Below are 20,900 nucleotides of genomic sequence, written 5' to 3' on the forward strand. Positions count from 1 at the left end.
TCTGTTCTCTTTCCATCTTTGCCATCTTCCTTTCGTCAATCATATTCCAGGTCTTTTCCGTTATCCATCTCTCCTTGTTGGTGCCCCTTCTTTTGCCTAAAACTGTTTCCACAGTCATAGTGATGGCACGGGAGAACAGACTCCACTGCTCCTCAATGGAAGGATGTGGTGGTACCTCAAGCTTCTTCCTCAACTGCTCACGGTAGCTTCTCGACAGGTTGGTGTTCTTAAGCTTTTCCACTGCGTAGGGTCTCTTGGGCTGCATTTTTTGCACCTTTTTCAGCTTCAGCCTGATTTTACCCACCACAAGAAAGTGATCTGAGCCTACATCTGCACCCCTGTGTGCACGAACGTCTAGCAGTGACGAACGCCATCTTGTGTTTATGCATATGTAGTCCAGCTCATTTCGGGTTCCGCCCCCAGGTGAAACCCATGTCATCTTATGGATCTGTTTGTGCTTGAAAAACGTGTTGCCAATGCTGAGGCCGTTGGTGCTAGCTAGCATCAACAGTCTCTCCTCATTGTCATTGGTAGAGCTTGCAGACCCGTGTGGTCCCACTGTGGCACTGAGGCCCCTTCTGTCGCCATCCACTTTCGCATTTAGGTCTCCAATCAGCATCTTGATGTCGTAGCTGGGGATCTCATCAAGCACGGCTTGAGGACAAGGAGGCATCCTTGTCCTCTTCTGAGGCAGCCTCGGTTGGGGCATAGACTTGCACGATGATGACTTTGGCACGTCTAGTATAGAGCCTTGCTGTGATGATGCGCTTATTCACCGGTTTCCATCCCACTAGTGTTTGCGCCGCACAGTTGGAAAGGATGATCCCGACTCCATGGGTATGGTGGTCTTGCTTCCGAAAGAAAAGAACGGTTGCTCCATCAATCACGAGGCGCCCCTGCCCAGTCCACCTCATTTCACTAACGCCTAAGATGTCCAGGCGATAGTCCCTCATAGTCTTCAGCACCTGGTCCATGCGCCCACACTGGAACAGTGTGCGCACGTTCCAGGTACCTACTCTGGTGTTGGCTTTGGTTTCGAAGATCGGGGTCATCAGGGGTCGGGCTTCCTGCTGGATTTCACTCGGCCCTGTCATAGATACATCCAAGGATGCGCCCTCTCTTCTCCGCCGCAGTGTACCTGAATGGCTCCTTCTCGTCGTTTCTGTAACATGGTGCTTTTTTAAGGGGTGGACCGGGTGCTGACTTTTGTCTGGCCTCTATCCCGAAACATGGTTAAACCTGCCAGGGGTGTGATCCACCGCCGGTATAGCTTTCAAGGGTCATTGAGACACGCAAGACTCTCCACCACGGCAAGGTACCAGCACAGGGTACCTTGCCGTGGTACGGCAAGATTGTTGGTCAGCGTTGTTGACCAATGCTGATCAATACCAGTATTGGTTGGGGTTAGGTATGAAAAACACTAACCAATTTATTGAACTTATCCTATATTTAAGTTAAAGTGGAGGTGTATATATGTTTCGGTGACACCTGGTGGCCACGATAATTCATTTTGAAAAAATCATCATTAACTTAAAGTTTAATGGCACACTCACACTGAGAAACTTAATTTTTTTTGCAAATAATCATTAACTTAGAATTTAATGGCAGCAACACAGAGGCATTTTTACCACTGTGTTGCATGGCCTTTCCTTTTAACAACACTCAGTAAACGTTTGGGAACTGAGGAGACACATTTTTGAAGTGGAATTCTTTCCCATTCTTGCTTGATGTTCAGCTTAAGTTGTTCAACAGTCTCTGTTGTTTTCTTAGATGAGCTTAGGCCCAGCGAAAGCCGGAGGCGTTTCTGGGTGTTGTTGATAAATGGCTTTGGCTTTGCATAGTAGAGTTGACAGTGGTTTTCTGAAGTGTTCCTGAGCCCATGTGGTGATATCCTTTACACACTGATGTCGCTTTTTAATGCAGTACCGCCTGAGGGATCAAAAGTCACGGGCATTGCCGCTTACGTGCAGTGATTTCTCCAGATTCTCTGAACCTTTTGATGATATTACGGACCATAGATGGTGAAATCCCTAAATTCCTTTCAAATCACTTTCTATTATATTCTAGCTGGTTGTGAAATTTTGCTTTTAAACTGTTAGACAATTTGCTCACACATTTGCTCACAAAGTGGTGACCCTTCCCCCATCCTTGTTTGTGAATGACTGAGCATTTCATGGAAGCTGCTTTTATACCCAATCGTGGCACCCACCTGTTCCCAATTAGCCTGTTCACCTGTGGGATGTTCCAAATAAGTGTTTGATGAGCATTCCTCAACTTTCTCAGTCTTTTTGCCACTTGTGCCAGCTTTTTTGAAACATGTTGCAGGCATCAAATTCCAAATGAGCTAATATTTGCAAAGAATAACATTTTCCAGTTCGAACGTTAAATATCTTGTCTTTGCAGTCTATTCAATTGAATATAAGTTGAAAAGGATTTTCAAATCATTGTATTCTGTTTTTATTTACCATTTACACATTGTGACAACTTCATTGCTTGTATCGGCTGTATCAGAGATTTTCGATGCCAGTCGATACAATCTGATACTTGTTTTTTGCTGATATCGAAGTCAGAGATGTCAAAGTCGTTTTCACCAAGGCCCACATCGCAGTTATGTTTGGCCCCAGAGGGCCGCTTCTAACAGTGAATACTATTACTACACTATTTTTTCATACATTTTATTAGTAGATTTTTTTAAACTAAAATGTAAAAAAATGATGGTAAGTTGCAATAACTTCACAGGGAAAAACAGTACTGCTGTTTTTATGAAGAAAAAAAAAGGCAGCTCAGTTGCCAGAATTGTAGTGTAAAATGTACATTAGTTTTTTTAGTGTAAATAAAAAAAAAAGTTAATTTTTACAGTAAAAGTTTGACACCTGAGCTGCCTGTTTGTTTGTTTGTTTGTTTGTTTTTTACAGCAAATCAACAATTGTAGATTTTTCGGTGTATTACTGTAAGTGCCAAAACGGCACCGCAGTTTATTACAGTAAAAAAGTAAAGTTGTTTTCATGTAGAAAAAACCCTGTAAAAACCAAAGTAAATTTCACAATTGTACCATTGAATCTATTGCTACTTTTACATTGCACAATTATTGCTAACCTAGCATGATGTTAAATGTATTGTTAGCATGTAACTCATATATTTATGCTAGTGTTGCTAACCTAGCACGATGTTAAATGTATTGTTAGCATGTTACTCACATAGTTATGCTAGTGTTGCTAACCTAGCATTAGTTTTTTTTCATTTCGAGAAAAATGCTGTAAAAACCACAATAAATTTCACAATTTTAACATAAAATCTATTGCTACTTTTACATTGTACAATTTGATGGATAACTTGCTTAGAAATCATTATTATCAGTGTTTATTTCTATTTTAAAAATGGTTTGAATGTTTGATAATATATTTTTTCATAATTATACAATATTTAAGTTAACAAAATTTGCGATTGCATGGAGTACATATATTTTTTTTCTGCCAAAAAAAGAAAGAAAGAATACGTTTAGTAAGAAAAGTTACAGTACTTTATCCAGGATTTCGAGGGCCAAATAAAATGAAGTGGCGGGCCACATCTGGCCTTGGGTTTGACACCTGTGATATAAGTGATATTGATTGACCTCTATACCTTGTAGGTAACATATTCTACCTAATGGAATATAGGGAGATATTCCTAACCTTGTTACGAAAGTATGATGAGACCAAACAGCCGCAGTCCTACCTCAAAGACCTGGTGGAGTCAACTCATCTCTTCCTGCGCATGTTGGAGCGCTTCAGCAAGGGTCGCAAAAACTTGATCGTGCAGGTAAACAATCCAGGGTGAATGTGTAGCGTTTCCTGATCGAGACCTTCAAATAGTGATTCTGTTCCATTCTTTAGAAAAAACACGCAAAGCGGAAAAAGACCAAAGGAGCTGCAAACCAGCCAGCTGTAGACCGGAGCCCAGAAGCTCTGGCAGAAACCTGGAAGATTGTGGAGGAAGAGCTGAGGGGAATACATTTTAAGGTCAGTAGCTTCTTCTTTATTAGTCCTTCAGATTTGATTTCATTGCATTCACTAGGGATGTAACGGTATAATGATAAACCGCAGTAAAATACCAGACGGTTAGTAATACCATTTTTAATTACAGAAAAAACAGCATTTATTAATGCATTTTAGGCAACGCTGCTTACTTCCTGGAAACGGAAGGTTGAGAAATGTTGTTCTTAAACTGTTCGACAATTTGAAATGTGGACTCGACAGACCACAGAAAAGTTTTCCACTTTGCATCAGTCCATCTTAGATGAGCTCGGGCCCAGCGAAGCCAGCGGCGTTTCTGGGTGTTGTTGATAAATGGCTTTGGTTTTGCATAGTAGAGTTTTTGTCTGTCTACCCCAGGGCAGCTGTGGCTACAAATGTAGCTTACCACCACCAGGTGTGAATGAATGATGGGTTCCCACTTCTCCGTGAGCGCTTTGAGTATCTAATAATAGAAAAGCGCGATATAAAATCTAATCCATTATTATTATTGTAGCTGCTGACAGAAGCACATTGTATATATGTTATATAATTTCATAGTTGGTTAGAGTAAATAAATACAATGTATAAATATAGGTTCATATTTACATTTAATGTGATTAAAAATGTATTTTCTTTGGTAATTTCATGCAAGTATAAGTTAACTTTATTTTTGTTACAAAACTCATGTAAATTGGAGAGGAACATATTTTTTGTTCCGGTTTGGTCACATTGTTGGGGGGACAATTAATATGTGACGGAAAAAAGGGAAGCAGCATGAGACAGCAAATGGAAGAGGTTAATGGAGTCTCGGCTTGGAAATAAACTTTATTCCCTCTGAGTTTGTGAGGCCAATTAGTTCTGACGGCATTATTTTGGCATTGTGTTGGCATCGTTGTGACGAGGAGAAGGCGTGGCTGAAAATAAATGTCTGTTTGAGAAAAACGAACAACTTGAGCCTTGATTAAGACCTCGGAGGGAGTAACAGTCAGAACTCAACCTACATCGCGCTGAAGAGGAAGAGAGACGAGAGGGAGCCTGTCGCAGCAGCGGAGCCGTTAACGAGCAGCTGTTTGATGAGTGACATCAAACAGCCGCATGCACGGAAATCCAGAAGCAATCAGGGTCCAACGGTGCAGCGTGGTTAACTCAACACCAAGTAACACGTTTAAAACAAGTTAAATGTGAATGTTGGTTTAACCTGCTAACTTGAAAAGGGACTTTCTAAATGCTAAAATGGATATCCTGCTGTGGTGCGAAGTAATTATTTAAGTTAAGAAAGTGCTTGTATGATACAAAGTGATTACCATTGCAAAGCTTATCTTAAAGTAATTGCTTGTTTTGGTTTTGGCAATTTAAAAGAGCACATCAAGGTATTTAAAAGGCACATTTATAATACATTTTTGATATTGAAATGTATGTTTGTTTTATAACAAGTGGAAGAAGATAAACTTTAACTAAAAATACTGTCATAATACACAAACTTTATTTTTTAAAGAAAAAGCAAACCTAAACATATCTAAGTTGACAGTTAGTCTACATTTACATTTTTATTCAACTACAGTTAATACATTTTCATCCAAACTTTCAAGTTGGCTAATATTCAAACCAAATTAAGCTAAAACACAAAATCAATAGGCTAACAACATGTCTGACCAAGAACACATTGACACTCGACACGCTGTGGTGTTGCTGCAAGAAGATCCTGGAGAAGTTGCGATCCCAAATCCCCATGAGCCGAGCACAAGTCAAGCAGTGAAAGAAGAGGGCTTAAGGAAAAGTACAAGACCCAGAAAGCTCACTGAGAAAGGCCAAGCGTTTCATGAGGAAATGGTGAGCAAGCTTCAAGCTCGATTCAACGCCAGTTATGAAAAATGGAAATCTACTGCCAAACAAGCAAAAAGAGCACTTGACGCATCTGATATAGCAAGCTTGCACGATCACATTGCTCATATACAAGAAACTTCTGGTGAAGTCATGCAAGCATATGAAGAACTACGTAGTCATGAAACTCCTGATGGAAACACTCGCCGCAGAGTTGACACATGTGATGCAGTTTCTCAGAAGTAGCTGCAGCTGAAGCCACTCTGTTGGTCTTAGAAGAAATGGAACGTGGCAAAAGTGAACTCGAAATGCTTGAGAAAGAAATGGAACGAAAGAAGAGGGAACTTGAACGCTTGGAAACGGTAAAGCAAATGAATGCTGCAAAAGCGCGACTGGAAGTGTATGAACAAGAAGGCAACTCTGATGAGGAATTGTCAGATCTTCTGCATGGAAGGAGCACACCAAGAAAGCTACCATCCAAGCCAGTAAGACATTCTGAAGTGAAAATTGAATCTTCGGGTTGCAATCCATATGCACAACCATTCATACCAAAAGACACCACAAGAGGGCAACCTGCTAGCAATAAAACACCAGAAGATGGCATAACAGCACTGGCTACAGCCTTGGCAGAGTCCATCAACATTTGCCGTCTACCGGTTCCAGAGCCCGCAATTTTCAATGGAGATCCCATCAAGTACAAGGATTGGAAAATGTCTTTTCAATTACTGATTGAAAGAAAGAACATCCCAGTGGCTGAAAAGATCTACTACCTCCGAAAGTATGTTGGCGGTCCTGCGAGAAAGGCAGTTGAAAGCTACTTTCTGCTCGGAACAGAAATGGCATACCGTACAGCTTGGAACACTCTGGAAGAAAGATATGGTAGTCCATTTGTAATCGCCAAAGCTTTCAGAGATAAGCTCTCAGCATGGCCAAGAATTGGAACCAAGGATAATGTGGAACTAAGAGCGTTCTCAGACTTTCTCAAAGGTTGCGAAGTGGCAATGCTACAGATAAAGAATCTTCAAATTCTAAATGACTGCTATGAGAACCAGAGAATGCTCAGCAAGCTTCCTGATTGACTTACGGCAAGATGGAATCGTAAAGTAGTTGAGATTGAAGATCAGTGTGGTTCATTTCCTACATTCAGCCATTTTGTCAACTTTGTAGAAAAGGAAGCCAGGATCGCGTGCAACCCAGTGACATCTCTAAGTGCTCTCAAGGCAAATGATTCAGAGAAAGAGAAAGCGAAAACTCCAATGACTCGGAATGTTGGAGCCAGAACATTGACATGCAGTACGGAAGAGAAAACCGATACACTGAAGTGTGAATTCTGTGAAAGGTCAAATCACAACATTCTGACATGTCGAAAGTTCATGGAGAAGGAGAACGCTGCAAAAGGGCAATTTGTAAAGGACAAGGGATTGTGTTTTGGTTGTCTTAAATCTGGACACATCTCAAAGAAATGCGAAAAGAGAAGTATCTGCAACACATGTAAGGGGAAACACCCAACATGCTTACATGAAGAACGAGACAAAGAGTCAAGAAAGAATAAGGACATCCAAAGGGAAACAAAGGGGACAAGTGAGTCAAAGGAAACCAAACAAACTAAGGAACCAAGTCAAGAAACACCAAATGAGGCTATCTCAAACCGTGTTATCCAAAGTGACAATACTGACCTCACATCCACAATTGTTCCAGTGTGGTTGTCCACAAAAAGTAATCCAGAAAAAGAACTATTGCTTTACGCTCTTTTAGACAGTCAGAGTGACACAACATTTGTTCTGCAAGAAAAGGCAGATGTTTTGGACACAGACAAGAAAGATGTGCAGTTAAAGCTCTCCACACTGTCATCCAAAGACACAGTTATTCCTAGTCAAAAGCTGACAGATCTACAAGTCAGAAGCTTCTACTCGTCAAAGAGAATCCCACTTCCCATGACATATACAAGAGAGTTTATCCCTGCCAATCTAAGTCACATTCCCACTCCGAACGCAGCAAGAGCATGGCCTCACTTAGAGCACCTCGCTGATGAGATCGCCCCTCTAATTGAATGCGATGTTGGTCTGCTAATAGGGTACAACTGTTCACAAGCTCTGGTACCCAGAAAAGTCGTGTCAGGAAGAGACAATGAGCCCTTTGCTCAGAAAACAGATCTTGGCTGGACCATAGTTGGAAGACTTGATCCATGTGTTGACTATGGAGATGCAATTGGATGCAGCCACAGGATTGTTGTCAAGGAAGTGACACCCAATTCACCATCTGATCAGTTGTTGAAGGAAGTGCACTACATTTGTCGCACCCAAGTCAAAGAAGTTATTACACCATTGGATGTGATTAAAGTGCTTGAGTCTGATTTCAACGAAAGAAAAGTGGAAGACTCTCATTTCTCCCAAGAAGACTTGCGGTTCATTTCAATAATGGAAAGCGGAGTGAAAATGCAAGAAGATGGTCATTGTGAACTACCTTTGCCTTTCAAACAAGACAGAACAAACTTACAGAACAACAAGAAATGTGCAGAACATCGACTCAAGTGTTTGAAGAAAAGATTTGAAAGAGACAAACTGTATCACAAAGACTACATGAAGTTCATGAATGAAACAATAGAGCGCGGAGATGCAGAAAAGGTGCCTCCTGAAGAACTGGACAAAGGTCCTGCCTGGTACATTCCACATCATGGGGTGTACGATCCCCAAAAGCCCGGAAAAATAAGAGTGGTCTTCGATTGTTCGGTGAAGTATGAAGGAGTCTTGTTGAATGATTACCTTTTGACCGGACCAGAATTGACCAACAAGCTGGTGGGGGTCTTGTGCAAATTTCGGAATGGCCCAGGAGCAATCCATTGCTCTATTGTATTCGCGAAGTCCGGAGTAGCACCTACCAAAGTCACTACAGTACCAAGGTTGGAGCAGTCTGCAGCAGTCGTTGCAGTGCGTACAAGTGACATGCTCAATGCAGAGTTGGAGCTGAATGTTGAAGAATTCTTCTGGACAGATTCACAAGTCGTCTTGGGATATGTCAGCAATGAGGCAAGAGGCTTTCATGTGTTCGTAGCGAACCGCATCCAACATATCAGAGAGAATACCATCCCCACACAGTGGAAGTATGTTGCATCGGAGGACAATCCTGCAGACCATGCATTGCGTGGACTCAAGGCCAAAGATCTAATCGCCTCAAACTGGTTCAGTGGGCCAAGTCTTCTATGGCAAGAAGAGCTACCCAGTGGAGAGTGCAAGGTGGGAGAACTTGACGCAAGAGACTCAGAAGTACGCAAAGCTGTCGTACACCGCACACTCAAGGTGGTTTCTCTGGAAGAACGTTTTGAGAAGTTCTTCAGCTGGTCGAGATTTGTCAAAGCTATTGCAAAGCTCACCAGATTTGTGACGGAAGACCATACCTACGCAAGAGATGGCGTAGAGTGCAATATCTCGCCAATGAGTTCTGGCGAAGATGGAGAAAGGAATACTTGTTGAACCTACAGCAAAGACAGAAATGGCAGAAGACAAGAAGGAATGCCAAAGTCAATGATAAAGTGCTCATACAAGATGACACAGCACCCAGAAACGATTGGAAACACGCTAAGGTCACTGCAGTGTATCCAAATGAAGATGGATGTGTGCGCAAAGTGCAGCTTCTAATCAGTGACTCTACATTAGATGACCATGGCACACGACTCAACAAGCAGACACACTTGGACAGACCTATCCACAAGACAGTTACACTGTTAGAAGCAGAATAGACCCACACTAGTCTGAAAAGGGAAAACACATTAGATTTGGTGGGAGTGTAGCTGCTGACAAGCACATTGTATATATGTTATATAATTTCATAGTTGGTTAGAGTAAATAAATACAATGTATAAATATAGGTTCATATTTACATTTAATGTGATTAAAAATGTATTTTCTTTGGTAATTTCATGCAAGTATAAGTTAACTTTATTTTTGTTACAAAACTCATGTAAATTGGAGAGGAACATATTTTTTGTTCCGGTTTGGTCACATTGTTGGGGGGACAATTAATATGTGATGGAAAAAAGGGAAGCAGCATGAGACAGCAAATGGAAGAGGTTAATGGAGTCTCGGCTTGGAAAGAAACTTTATTCCCTCTGAGTTTGTGAGGCCAATGAGGTATGATTCTTTTTGATATGTATGTGAAATCAATGTGTTTTATGTTATTGGATGTCAGACTAATTGTAAGTTCTGTTTTTCTTATTTATTAGTTCTGACGGCATTATTTTGGCATTGTGTTGGCATCGTTGTGACGAGGAGAAGGCGTGGCTGAAAATAAATGTCTGTTTGAGAAAAACGAACAACTTGAGCCTTGATTAAGACCTCGGAGGGAGTAACAATTATTATTATTATAAAGTGCCAGCTGGCAACATTTTCCCATTTATTTGTCGGTTGTCCCGATACCAATATTTTAGTACTGGTATCAAAATGTATTTCGATACTTTTTGATACTTTTCTAAATAAAGGGGACCACAAAAAATGGCATTACTGGCTTTATTTGAACAAAAAATCTTAGGGTACATTAAATATATGTTTATTATTGCAATTTAGTCCTTAAATAAAATAGTGAACATACTAGACAACTTGTCTTTTAGTAGTAAATAAACAAACAAAGGCTCCTAATTAGTCTGCTGACGTATGCAGTAACATATTGTGTCATTTATATTCTAATATTTTGTCAACATTATGAGGGACAAACTGTAAAAATTGATTATTAATCTACTTGTTCATTTACTGTTAATATCTGCTTATTTTCTGTTTTAAAATGTTTTATCTACACTTCTGTTAAAATGTGATAATCACTTATTCTTCTCTTGTTTGATACTTTACATTAGTTTTGGATGATACCACAAATTTAGGTATCAATTTGATACCAAGTAGTTACAGGATCATACGTTGGTCATATTCAAAGTCCTCATGTGTCCAGGGACGTATTTCCTGTGTTTATAAACATTATATGAATTTTAAAAAAAGGAAAAATATTTTGACGATAAAAAATATCGATGTAATCATAGTAGTATTGACTAGATACTCCATTGTACTTGGTATCATTACAGTGGATGTCAGATGTAGATCAACCCATGGCATTTGTTTACATTCAGGCGCGCTAGCTTTTGTTAGCGGTGAGCTATTGTATTCTCCTACGGTGTGTAGTGAAGCACGTTTAGCTATTCCTCGTCCTCCAGTGATAATGATACATGTAAGAAACTTACTTTATTTGTCACCATGGAGGCGAGGATTAGTGATTTAGAAGCAGCTAAAACACTGCCGATGCCGAATGCATGTTAGCCGCTAGCTAGCTAGCCATGTGTTAAAGCACCTCTTCTTGAGGGTGTTTCAGTGTTATAACTTCACCTTTATCTTTACTTTTTACACCAAAATGCGTCCATTCTCCCTTTTCTGTCTACACACTGTGTTTGCTTGTAAGTACTCTGTGTGTGTGCGCTGCCAAAATGCTCCTCTGCTCATAAAACCAGCAATGTCACGACGTGACGACGCTCCGTCATGCCCGTTAAAAAAAATACAAATAAAGAATTGGGAACCGGTACTTTTCAAACAGAGCATAGTACCGTTTTTGATTCACTAGTACCGGTATACTGTACAACCCTAATTTATATAATTACTTTGTTTCTGCCATATTACTTTGTTTATAATGCTTTTGTTGCTTTCATATGCACATTGAATTTTTCTATTTTTGAAAAGTTTTAGCACATTCAAAAATACTGCGATAATAATAACTGACATCCTGGTAGTGGGCGAGCCCCCATGTTTCCCCGAATACGTTACAGGAAAAAAGTGCCATGACTTAACTACCGCTTTTAAAAAATAATAATAATGGAATTCACAAAGGTTTCTCAACATATTGCAATATTTCTTCAATGTTGACCAATCTGATGAATACATTTAACTTCTAACCTCGGTTTACAGCTGTCACAGTCTTTAACCGAGGGCACCGTGCCTTTCGATGCCTCGTCTGAAACACCGCTGGAGGAGCAGCGGACTGAGTCCATGGTGCGTGTGCAGGACGCTCTCCTGGCACGGGTGGGACCGGAGGCGTTGGCACTCCTACGGGCGGCCAGGTGACCACGTTAGCCGCTAGCACCCATTTAACACTCCTTGCTAAGAGCAGTCCTCCCTAACACGTTCAGGGAGGTGTGGCCCGAGGGAGACGTCTTCGGCTCGGCTGATGTGGAACCTGAAGAGGAGCTGGAACTCCTCAAACAGATCTTGCATGCGGACCTGCCAAGTACGCGCCACATTTCCTATCAGATTGTGTGCAGCGTTTCCTTTTTTTAACTCGATTGCAGGGCCAGCGCCGCCCGAGACTCAAGTGGAGGAGGAGGAGGATTATGATGCTGCAGTTATGGAAGAGGAAGAAGAGCTGCAAGCGGTCCAGGTGTCGGAAACAGAGTTCAAATTCCTGGATTTTATCAAAAAGTGAGGAGATTCTTTCTTTCATAGTGGCTGAAGGAGACAACATTAGGTACACTTAAGTAAGGCTGCAGCTAACGATTATTTTTCTATCGATTAATCTATAGATTATTTTTTCGATTAATCGGTTAATCTATAGATTATTTTTTTTCGATTAATCTATAGATTATTTTTCCTTTTACCGATTATTTTTTTTATTTAAAATGAAGATGAAAAAATAAATGTAGGCCAGTTTTTTCAAAAGGCATGACTTTTATTTACAAAAAAAGTATGGCCACTCAGTCAACATTGACAACAACATGACAAAATATTCTGTAACAATGTAAACATTTAAAACTTTTAACATTTAACAAAATTAAAAGTAGCTTATTTGCTTTTTAATGTGCAAATATAAAAGTAAACATCCAGTGCAAATCTTAATATTCTGCAATAGTATAAGCATTTCAAAAGTAAAAGTATTGCTTATTTTGCTTTAAAATGTGCAAAAATAAAGATAAACATCCAATACAAAAAAGTGCAAAACGAAATATTCTGTAACAACAGTGTAAACATTTCAACAAAAGTAAAAGTATTGCTTATTTTGCTTAATAACACAACAATGATAGTATGATTAAAGTGAAAGTTAATTGTTCGTTTGTACATAGTATATGTAACTGTTAATGTTGTAAAAGGTATTTGCACAACTAATTAACGTTAGCGTTAAAGAGGAGCGCGTCTTTGTAAACACTGAACAGGCACGCCAAACGCGCCTCTCAGAGCGAAACAGTGTTTAAGTTTATGAATTTACAACGCAGATACAAATGACACATTCATGTTTTTGTGTAATGATGACAACGTATACTCACGCGGACGATTGACTAGTTGATGGTGATGGCAAGAACGCTGTCGGGTGTTTTCTTTTCAAATGTTCGTTCATAGCCGTTGTGCTGCTATGATAGGCCATTTCCGCTCGACACAGTGTGCATACAACAACTGTCAAGTGTTTTGCTTTTTTCGCTGTGCTTATCCCACACTTGAAGGGATGTACCAATGCTGAATGTGGCTTCTGGATTTCACTCAAAAGACCAGACCGTAGTTACTTTTTCCTTTTATTTTCCTTTAGTTTGCAACAGTTTTTCCAACGAAGAAACAGCTTCTTTTTTCCTTCTTTAGTAGCCTTTAGTAGCCTTTAGCTTCTTTAGTAGGTGAAAAACCTTTAAGGACAAAACACCACAAGATTAACATGCTGTAAAAAATCAATCAATTATCAATCCCATAATTTACAATTATTAATTAGGCTATCAAACTCTTAACCATTAAACAAGTGCAAGAAAATGGACACATCTTTTCCCTTTAAGTTAAAACAGATTTTAAATAAATTGTCTCAACATAAATCCACCAAGATACATATAAAATACATTTAAACCCAGAAACACAATAGATAAATGCAACAGAAAACCCAATATGCAAATACATAAATACCTAACCAATTAACCACCTATTTAGATACATATTTAAAATCCATATTCAATATAAATATATTATTAATTTAGCAGTGAAACACTCAATCTTAAACGCTGTCTACTGGTAGAAAAATGCCCTTTTTTCGATGCCTTCACCAGCAGCCAATGATCCAACACAGTTAAATCCAACACTTTAAGTTGAGCGACTTCACACTCCTGATGAAGAAAACTGCTCCAACATTTATCAAACTAAGCAAAGAATATCAACACTAAACAACAGTTACATAACACACTGTGTGTATTTAGCCTCCAGACTAAGCACGCTACATGCACACAACCCCCCCCGCCCCCCCCACCCCCCCCCCCCCAATCTCACCCACGCCACACCCACGAAGAGAAATATTAAATCTTACATACTTTTGGCACAACTCTTGGTTATCTGTAATGAACTAAACCTTTTTCCACTCTGCGCTGGCGTCTTTTGTACTCCTTGATTTGACACAGCGGTCTAATTACTGGGCTCGCGCACCAGCAGATGAGACAGGAGCGCGCCGCGTTATACCTGCGCGTGAACGTAAACTGATCGGCTCTGATCATATAAGCCGACTGGCCGAAATAATGCCGAATTATATACATTTCCTGGGGTTGCCTAGGTGAATAGGGATGCGGATGTGCTCTAAGATAAAATATAATTTTATTAAGTGGGGTTTGGCTGGTTGCTAAACAGCCACGGTTGCGAGCTCGCGCGTCAACTGACGAGACAGCTGTTCGCCGCTACAACATTATTAGGCCGTTTATTGAAATACTCCCACACTTTTGACGACTTTTGGCGTTCTTTTTTTCCCTCGCTCGCACCGCTCGCATCATCTGCTTTGCGCTCCGCCATGACGGCAGTTGAGACGTAAATATGCGACGCGTCGACGCATAAAAACGACTTCGACGCGTGGGTTCCCTCCGGGTACTCAGGCTTCCTACCACTTCCAAAGACATGCACCTGAGGATAGGTTGATTGGCAACACTAAATTGGCCCTAGTGTGTGAATGTGAGTGCGATTGTTGTCTGTCTATCAGTGTTGGACCTGCGATGAGGTGGCGACTTGTCCAGGGTGTACCCCGCCTTCCGCCCGATTGTAGCTGAGATAGGCTCCAGCGACCCCGAAGGGAATAAGCGGTAGAAAATGAATGGATGGATGGATGGAGTAAGATACAGTAATAAGGTACCGTAATAGACACAGTCATAAGGTACAGTAATAAGACACTGTAATAAGATACATTAATAAGGTACAGTAATAAGACAGTAATAAGGTACAATAATAAGATACGGTAATAAAATACAGTAAAAAGACTCAATAAGGTACAGTAATAAGATACGGTGATAAAATACAGTAAAAAGACACATTCATAAGGTACAGTGATTAGATACAGTAATAAAATACAGTAAGGAGTTCCCTTTTTTTTTAAATGCTCTGACAAAGATATGATGCTATTTTTCTATACTGTAATAAGATACAGTAATAAGACACTGTAATAATGTACAGTAATAAGACACAGTAATAAGGTATAGTAATTAGATACAGTAATAAAATACAGTAAGGAGTTCCCTTTTTTATGCTCTGACAAAGATATTGATGCTATTTTTGTATACTATAATAAGATACAGCAATAAAATACAGTAATAAGACACTGTAATAATGTACAGTAATAAGGTACAGTAATAAGACACAGTAATAAGACAGTGATAAGATACAGTAAAAAGACGCGGTAATGATACACAGTAATAAGACACTGTAATAAGACACAGTAATAAGGTACAGTAATAAGGCACGGTAATAAGGTACAGTAGTAAGACACAATAATAATGTACAGTAATAAGATACAGTAATAAGACACTGTAATAAGACACAGTAATAAGGTATAGTAATTAGATACAGTAATAAAATACAGTAAGGAGTTCCCTTTTTTTATGCTCTGACAAAGATATTGATGCTATTTTTGTATACTATAATAAGATACAGCAATAAAATACAGTAATAAGACACTAATAATGTACAGTAATAAGGTACAGTAATAAGACACAGTAATAAGACAGTGATAAGATACAGTAAAAAGACGCGGTAATGATACACAGTAATAAGGTACAGTAATAAGACACAATAATAATGTACAGTAATAAGATACAGTAATAAGACACTGTAATAAGATACAGTAATAAGGTACAGTGATAAGATACAGTAAAAAGACGCAGTAATGAGACACCGTAATAAGACACTATAATAAGATACACTAATAAGGTACAGTAATAAGACACATTAGTAAGATACAGTAATAATGTACAGTAATAAGGTATGGTGATAAGTTACAGTAAAAAGACACAGTAATAAAACACTGTAATAAGATACAGTAATAAGGTACAGTAATTAGGTAAAGTAATAGGAGGTCCCATTTAAAAAGAAAAAAATTGCTGTTACAAAGATAATGATGCTATTTTGTCCAAATGTAACATGGTGGCTGGTCTCGCACGTCAACTGGACGTCCTCTTATACTTCCAGCAATCTTTTGTTACATTTGATGACCTTTTTTTCTCTCACCGTGCACAGGTTTGCCAACCCCAGCATCATACACCCATACCTACATATACATGTACATAACTTCAAGAATACTTCTCTCCATCAAAATGTAAACATAAATATAGAGATAGAGAAAGAACTGACACGTTGATACTATTAATGAACACATGCATGGGGGGGGTTGGAGTTCGGGAGTACGGCGCACCCCTCATTGCCTCCTCGGCCGACGTGGGTTGCGGGGACTGCGGTCTGGTGGCCTGCCATTCCCGGGCACAGACCTCGCTGAGGGTGTGAGGCATTTATTCATGTATTTTTTTTTGTATTATTAATATTTTTTTGTATTATTTTTAAAATTGTATTATTTATTTGTGTGTGGCGTCGCGCCGGTCTCGCTTCCTGTTGGGTGGGGTCCGTGCCCGTGTGGCCCGACCTTGCGCTGTGGGGTCTGTGTTGGTGACTTGATGTGGTGGCGGCGCGGCCCCCATGTCTGGTCTGGATGCTGTGTCTCGGTTGTTTGGGCAGTGGTGTGTTTGTGCGGGTTTGGGTTGGGGTGGTGGGGTCTTTTGGTGGGGGAGGTGTTGATGTCTCTTGTTTACATGTTGGCGTTTGGGCTGACTGGCGGGCTGGAGCTGGCTGGTCTCCGTGATCCTGTTGGCGTGTGGTTGCCGGTCGCAGTTTTTTCGATCGCTTTGTTTTAATTGAGTGGTGCTGGCTGTCTGGGGGTATTGCAGCTGCTGTGTCTGCTGCAGTTTGTTTGTGGTGTGGGCGCCCGTGGCTGCTGGGTCTGGTGCGGGGGGTGGCTGCTGTTGTGACTGGTGGCAGCGCGCGCGCGTGGTGGTTGTCGGGGCTGACGAACTTGCCGGCTTCATACTCGTTTATTGACGTGTTGGTTGGCTTGTCGGGTGTGGGCCTGGGGTGCCATTGCACCCTGCCGCGCCGCCCTTCGCGCCCAGTGTCAAGCCGTCGTCTGTGGCGGGCTTGTCGGGAGTTGTCCCTGGGTGACTGGGGTGCGCGGCCGGACCTGTGGGGGTTGGGGGAGGAGATCGGCTGGTTTTCAGTGGGCAGTGGGTGCCGGGACTTGATCGCTGTCCCGCCGGCCTGTGTATGGATTTGTTGTTGTACAAACCCCGTTTCCATATGATTTGGGAAATTGTGTTAGATGCAAATATAAACGGAATACAATGATTTGCAAATCCTTTTCAACCCATATTCAATTGAATGCACTACAAAGACAAGATATTTGATGTTCAAACTCATAAACTTTTTTTTTTTTTTTGCAAATAATAATTAACTTAGAATTTCATGGCTGCAACACGTGCCAAAGTAGTTGGGAAAGGGCATGTTCACCACTGTGTTACATCACCTTTTCTTTTAACAACACTCAATAAACCATTTGGGAATTGAGGAAACTAATTGTTGAAGCTTTGAAAGTGGAATTCTTTCCCATTCTTGTTTTATGTAGAGCTTCAGTCGTTCAACAGTCCGGGGTCTCCGCTGTCGTATTTTACGCTTCATAATGCGCCACACATTTTCGATGGGAGACAGGTCTGGACTGCAGGCGGGCCAGGAAAGTACCCGCACTCTTTTTTTACGAAGCCACGCTGTTGTAACACGTGCTGAATGTGGCTTGGCATTTTCTTGCTGAAATAAGCGGGACGTCCATGAAAAAGACGGCGCTTAGATGGCAGCATATGTTGTTCCAAAACCTGTATGTACCTTTCAGCATTAATGGTGCCTTCAGAGATGTGTAAGTTACCCATGCCTTGGGCACTAATGCACCCCCATACCATCACGGATGCTGGCTTTTGAACTTTGTGTCGATAACAGTCTGGGTGGTTCGCTTCCCCTTTGGTCCGGATGACACGATGTCGAATATTTCCAAAAACAATTTGAAATGTGGACTCGTCAGACCACAGAACACTTTTCCACTTTGCATCAGTCCATCTTAGATGGTCTCGGGCCCAGAGAAGCCGGCGGCGTTTCTGGATGCTGTTGATAAATGGCTTTCGCTTTGCATAGTAGAGCTTTAACTTGCACTTACAGATGTAGCGACGAACTGTATTTAGTGACAGTGTTTTTCTGAAGTGTTCCTGAGCCCATGTGGTGATATCCTTTAGAGATTGATGTTGGTTTTTGATACAGTGCCGTCCGAGGGATCGAAGGTCACGGTCATTCATTGTTGGTTTCCGCCCATGCCGCTTACGTGGAGTGATTTCTCTAGATTCTCTGAACCTTTTGATGATATTATGGACCGTAGATGTTGAAATCCCTAAATTTCTTGCAATTGCACTTTGAGAAACGTTGTTCTTAAACTGTTTGACTATTTGCTCACGCAGTTGTGGACAAAGGGGTATACCTCGCCCCATCCTTTCTTGTGAAAGACTGAGCATATTTTGGGAAGCTGTTTTTATACCCAATCATGGCACCCACCTGTTCCCAACTAGCCTGCACACCTGTGGGATGTTCGAAATAAGTGTTTGATGAGCATTCCTCAACTTTATCGGTATTTATTGCCACTTTTCCCAACTTCTTTGTCACGTGTTGCTGGCATCAAATTCTAAAGTTAATGATTATTTGCAAAAAAAAAAGTTTATCAGTTTGAACATCAAATATGTTGTCTTTGTAGCATATTCAACTGAATATGGGTTGAAAATGATTTGCAAATCATTGTATTCCATTTATATATACATCTAACACAATTTCCCAACTCATATGGAAACGGGGTTTGTATATGTATTGTTGCATTTGAACAACTGTATTGTTAATAGAGGTAAATTATTGGTATTGTTCATTATCAATAGTGCTATTTCTATTGGTATTTGTCTTGCTCCATTTGTAGTGTAATAATGCTCATTGTAATTTCTGTATTATTATTTATATCGCTAACTGCTTCTTTGCTATCACTTTTACCATCATATTTATACATATCGTATTTGCTGATGTTGTTCTAGTGTTGTTGTTGTTGTTACTGTTGTGTTTGCTGTTGTTGTTTTTGTCTCTATGTCTAATCCCCCTCTTGTCCCCACAATTTCCCCCTCTGTCTTCCTTTTTTTCTCTTTCTATCCCCTCCTGCTCCGGCCCGGCTGCACCAAATGATAATATAAACACATTTTAAAAAAGTCAAATACAAATATGGCAACAAGAGAAGTAGGGCTGCAGCTAACGATTATTTTTCTATCGATTAATCTATAGATTATTTTTTTCGATTAATCGGTTAATCTATAGATTATTTTTTTCGATTAATCTATAGATTATTTTTCCTTTTACCGATTATTTTTTTTATTTAAAATGAAGAGGAAAAAATAAATGTAGGCCAGTTTTTTCAAAAGGCATGGCTTTTATTTACAAAAAAAAAAGTATGGCCACTCAGTCAACATTGACAACAACATGACAAAATATTCTGTAACAATGTAAACATTTAAAACTTTTAACATTTAACAAAATTAAAAGTACCTTATTTGCTTTTTAATGTGCAAATATAAAAGTAAACATCCAGTGCAAATCTTAATATTCTGGAATAGTATAAGCATTTAAAAAGTAAAAGTATTGCTTATTTTGCTTTAAAATGTGCAAAAATAAAGATAAACATCCAATACAAAAAAGTGCAAAACGGAAATATTCTGTAACAAGTGTAAACATTTCAACAAAAGTAAAAGTATTGCCTATTTGCTAAAATGTGCAAAAATAAAGCTAAACATCCAATACAAAAACGTGTACAGTGTAAACATTTCAACAAAAGTAAAAGTATTGCTTATTTTGCTTAATAACACAACAATGATAGTATGATTAAAGTGAAAGTTAATTGTTCGTTTGTACATAGTATATGTAACTGTTAATGTTGTAAAAGGTATTTGCACAATTAATTAACGGTAGCGTTTGTGACACGTCTTGTGCCGTGGGGTTCTTTCAGGACCGACAGACTGAATGCCAGACGGCTTTGCCAGGTTTACAATCTTTTAAAGTCTTTTCTCTTCCAACTCTTTTCTCTTTCTTTCCTCGCTTTTCAGCTCCTCTTCCTCGCTCGCTCGTCGTCCCCTGTCTCTTGCGGCGTCGCTCCCGGCGCGCCCCGCCTCGCCGCTCGCTCGCCGCCGCCGCCTCTCCACAGCGTTAAAGAGGAGCGCGTCTTTGTAAACACTGAACAGGCACGCCAAACGCGCCTCTCAGAGCAAACGGTGCTTTAGTTTATGAATTTACAACGCAGATACAAATGACACATTCATGTTTTTGTGTAATAATGACAACGTATACGCACGCGGACGATTGACTTGTTGATGGTGATGGCAAGAACGCTGTCGGGGGTTTTCTTTTCAAATGTTCGTTCATAGCCGTTGTGCTGCTATGATAGGCCATTTCCGCTCGACACAGTGTGCATACAACAACATTATTAGGCCGTTTATTGAAATACTCCGACACTTTTGACGACTTTTGGCGTGCTTTTTTCCCCTCGCTCGCATCGTCTACTTTGCGCTCCGCCATGACAGTAGTGTGACGTAAATATGCGACGCACCGACGCACAAAAACGGCGTCGACGTATTTACGTAACCGATGACGTCGACGTAGTCGACGCGTCGTTTCAGCCTTAAAGAGAAGTATCCTACACTTCTCTTTTGTAAAGTAAATCTGAACAGCCGATATGGGC

The 20,900-nt window shown here is 40.3% G+C and overlaps 1 protein-coding gene across 1 annotated transcript in view; it reads left to right on the plus strand.

Annotated features, from left to right (window-relative positions):
- Positions 1-20,900, plus strand: part of timeless (timeless circadian clock) — a 46,256-nt gene that overhangs the window by 14,101 nt on the left and 11,255 nt on the right. The window contains exons 13-17 of the mRNA XM_061984748.1: positions 3,629-3,798; positions 3,873-3,998; positions 11,750-11,901; positions 11,971-12,068; positions 12,130-12,259. Coding sequence (XP_061840732.1) covers positions 3,629-3,798; positions 3,873-3,998; positions 11,750-11,901; positions 11,971-12,068; positions 12,130-12,259 — 676 coding nt within the window. The remainder of the gene's footprint in view (positions 1-3,628; positions 3,799-3,872; positions 3,999-11,749; positions 11,902-11,970; positions 12,069-12,129; positions 12,260-20,900) is intronic.

The sequence above is a fragment of the Nerophis lumbriciformis genome, linkage group LG23, assembly GCF_033978685.3.
Source record: "Nerophis lumbriciformis linkage group LG23, RoL_Nlum_v2.1, whole genome shotgun sequence".
NCBI lineage: Eukaryota > Metazoa > Chordata > Actinopteri > Syngnathiformes > Syngnathidae > Nerophis > Nerophis lumbriciformis.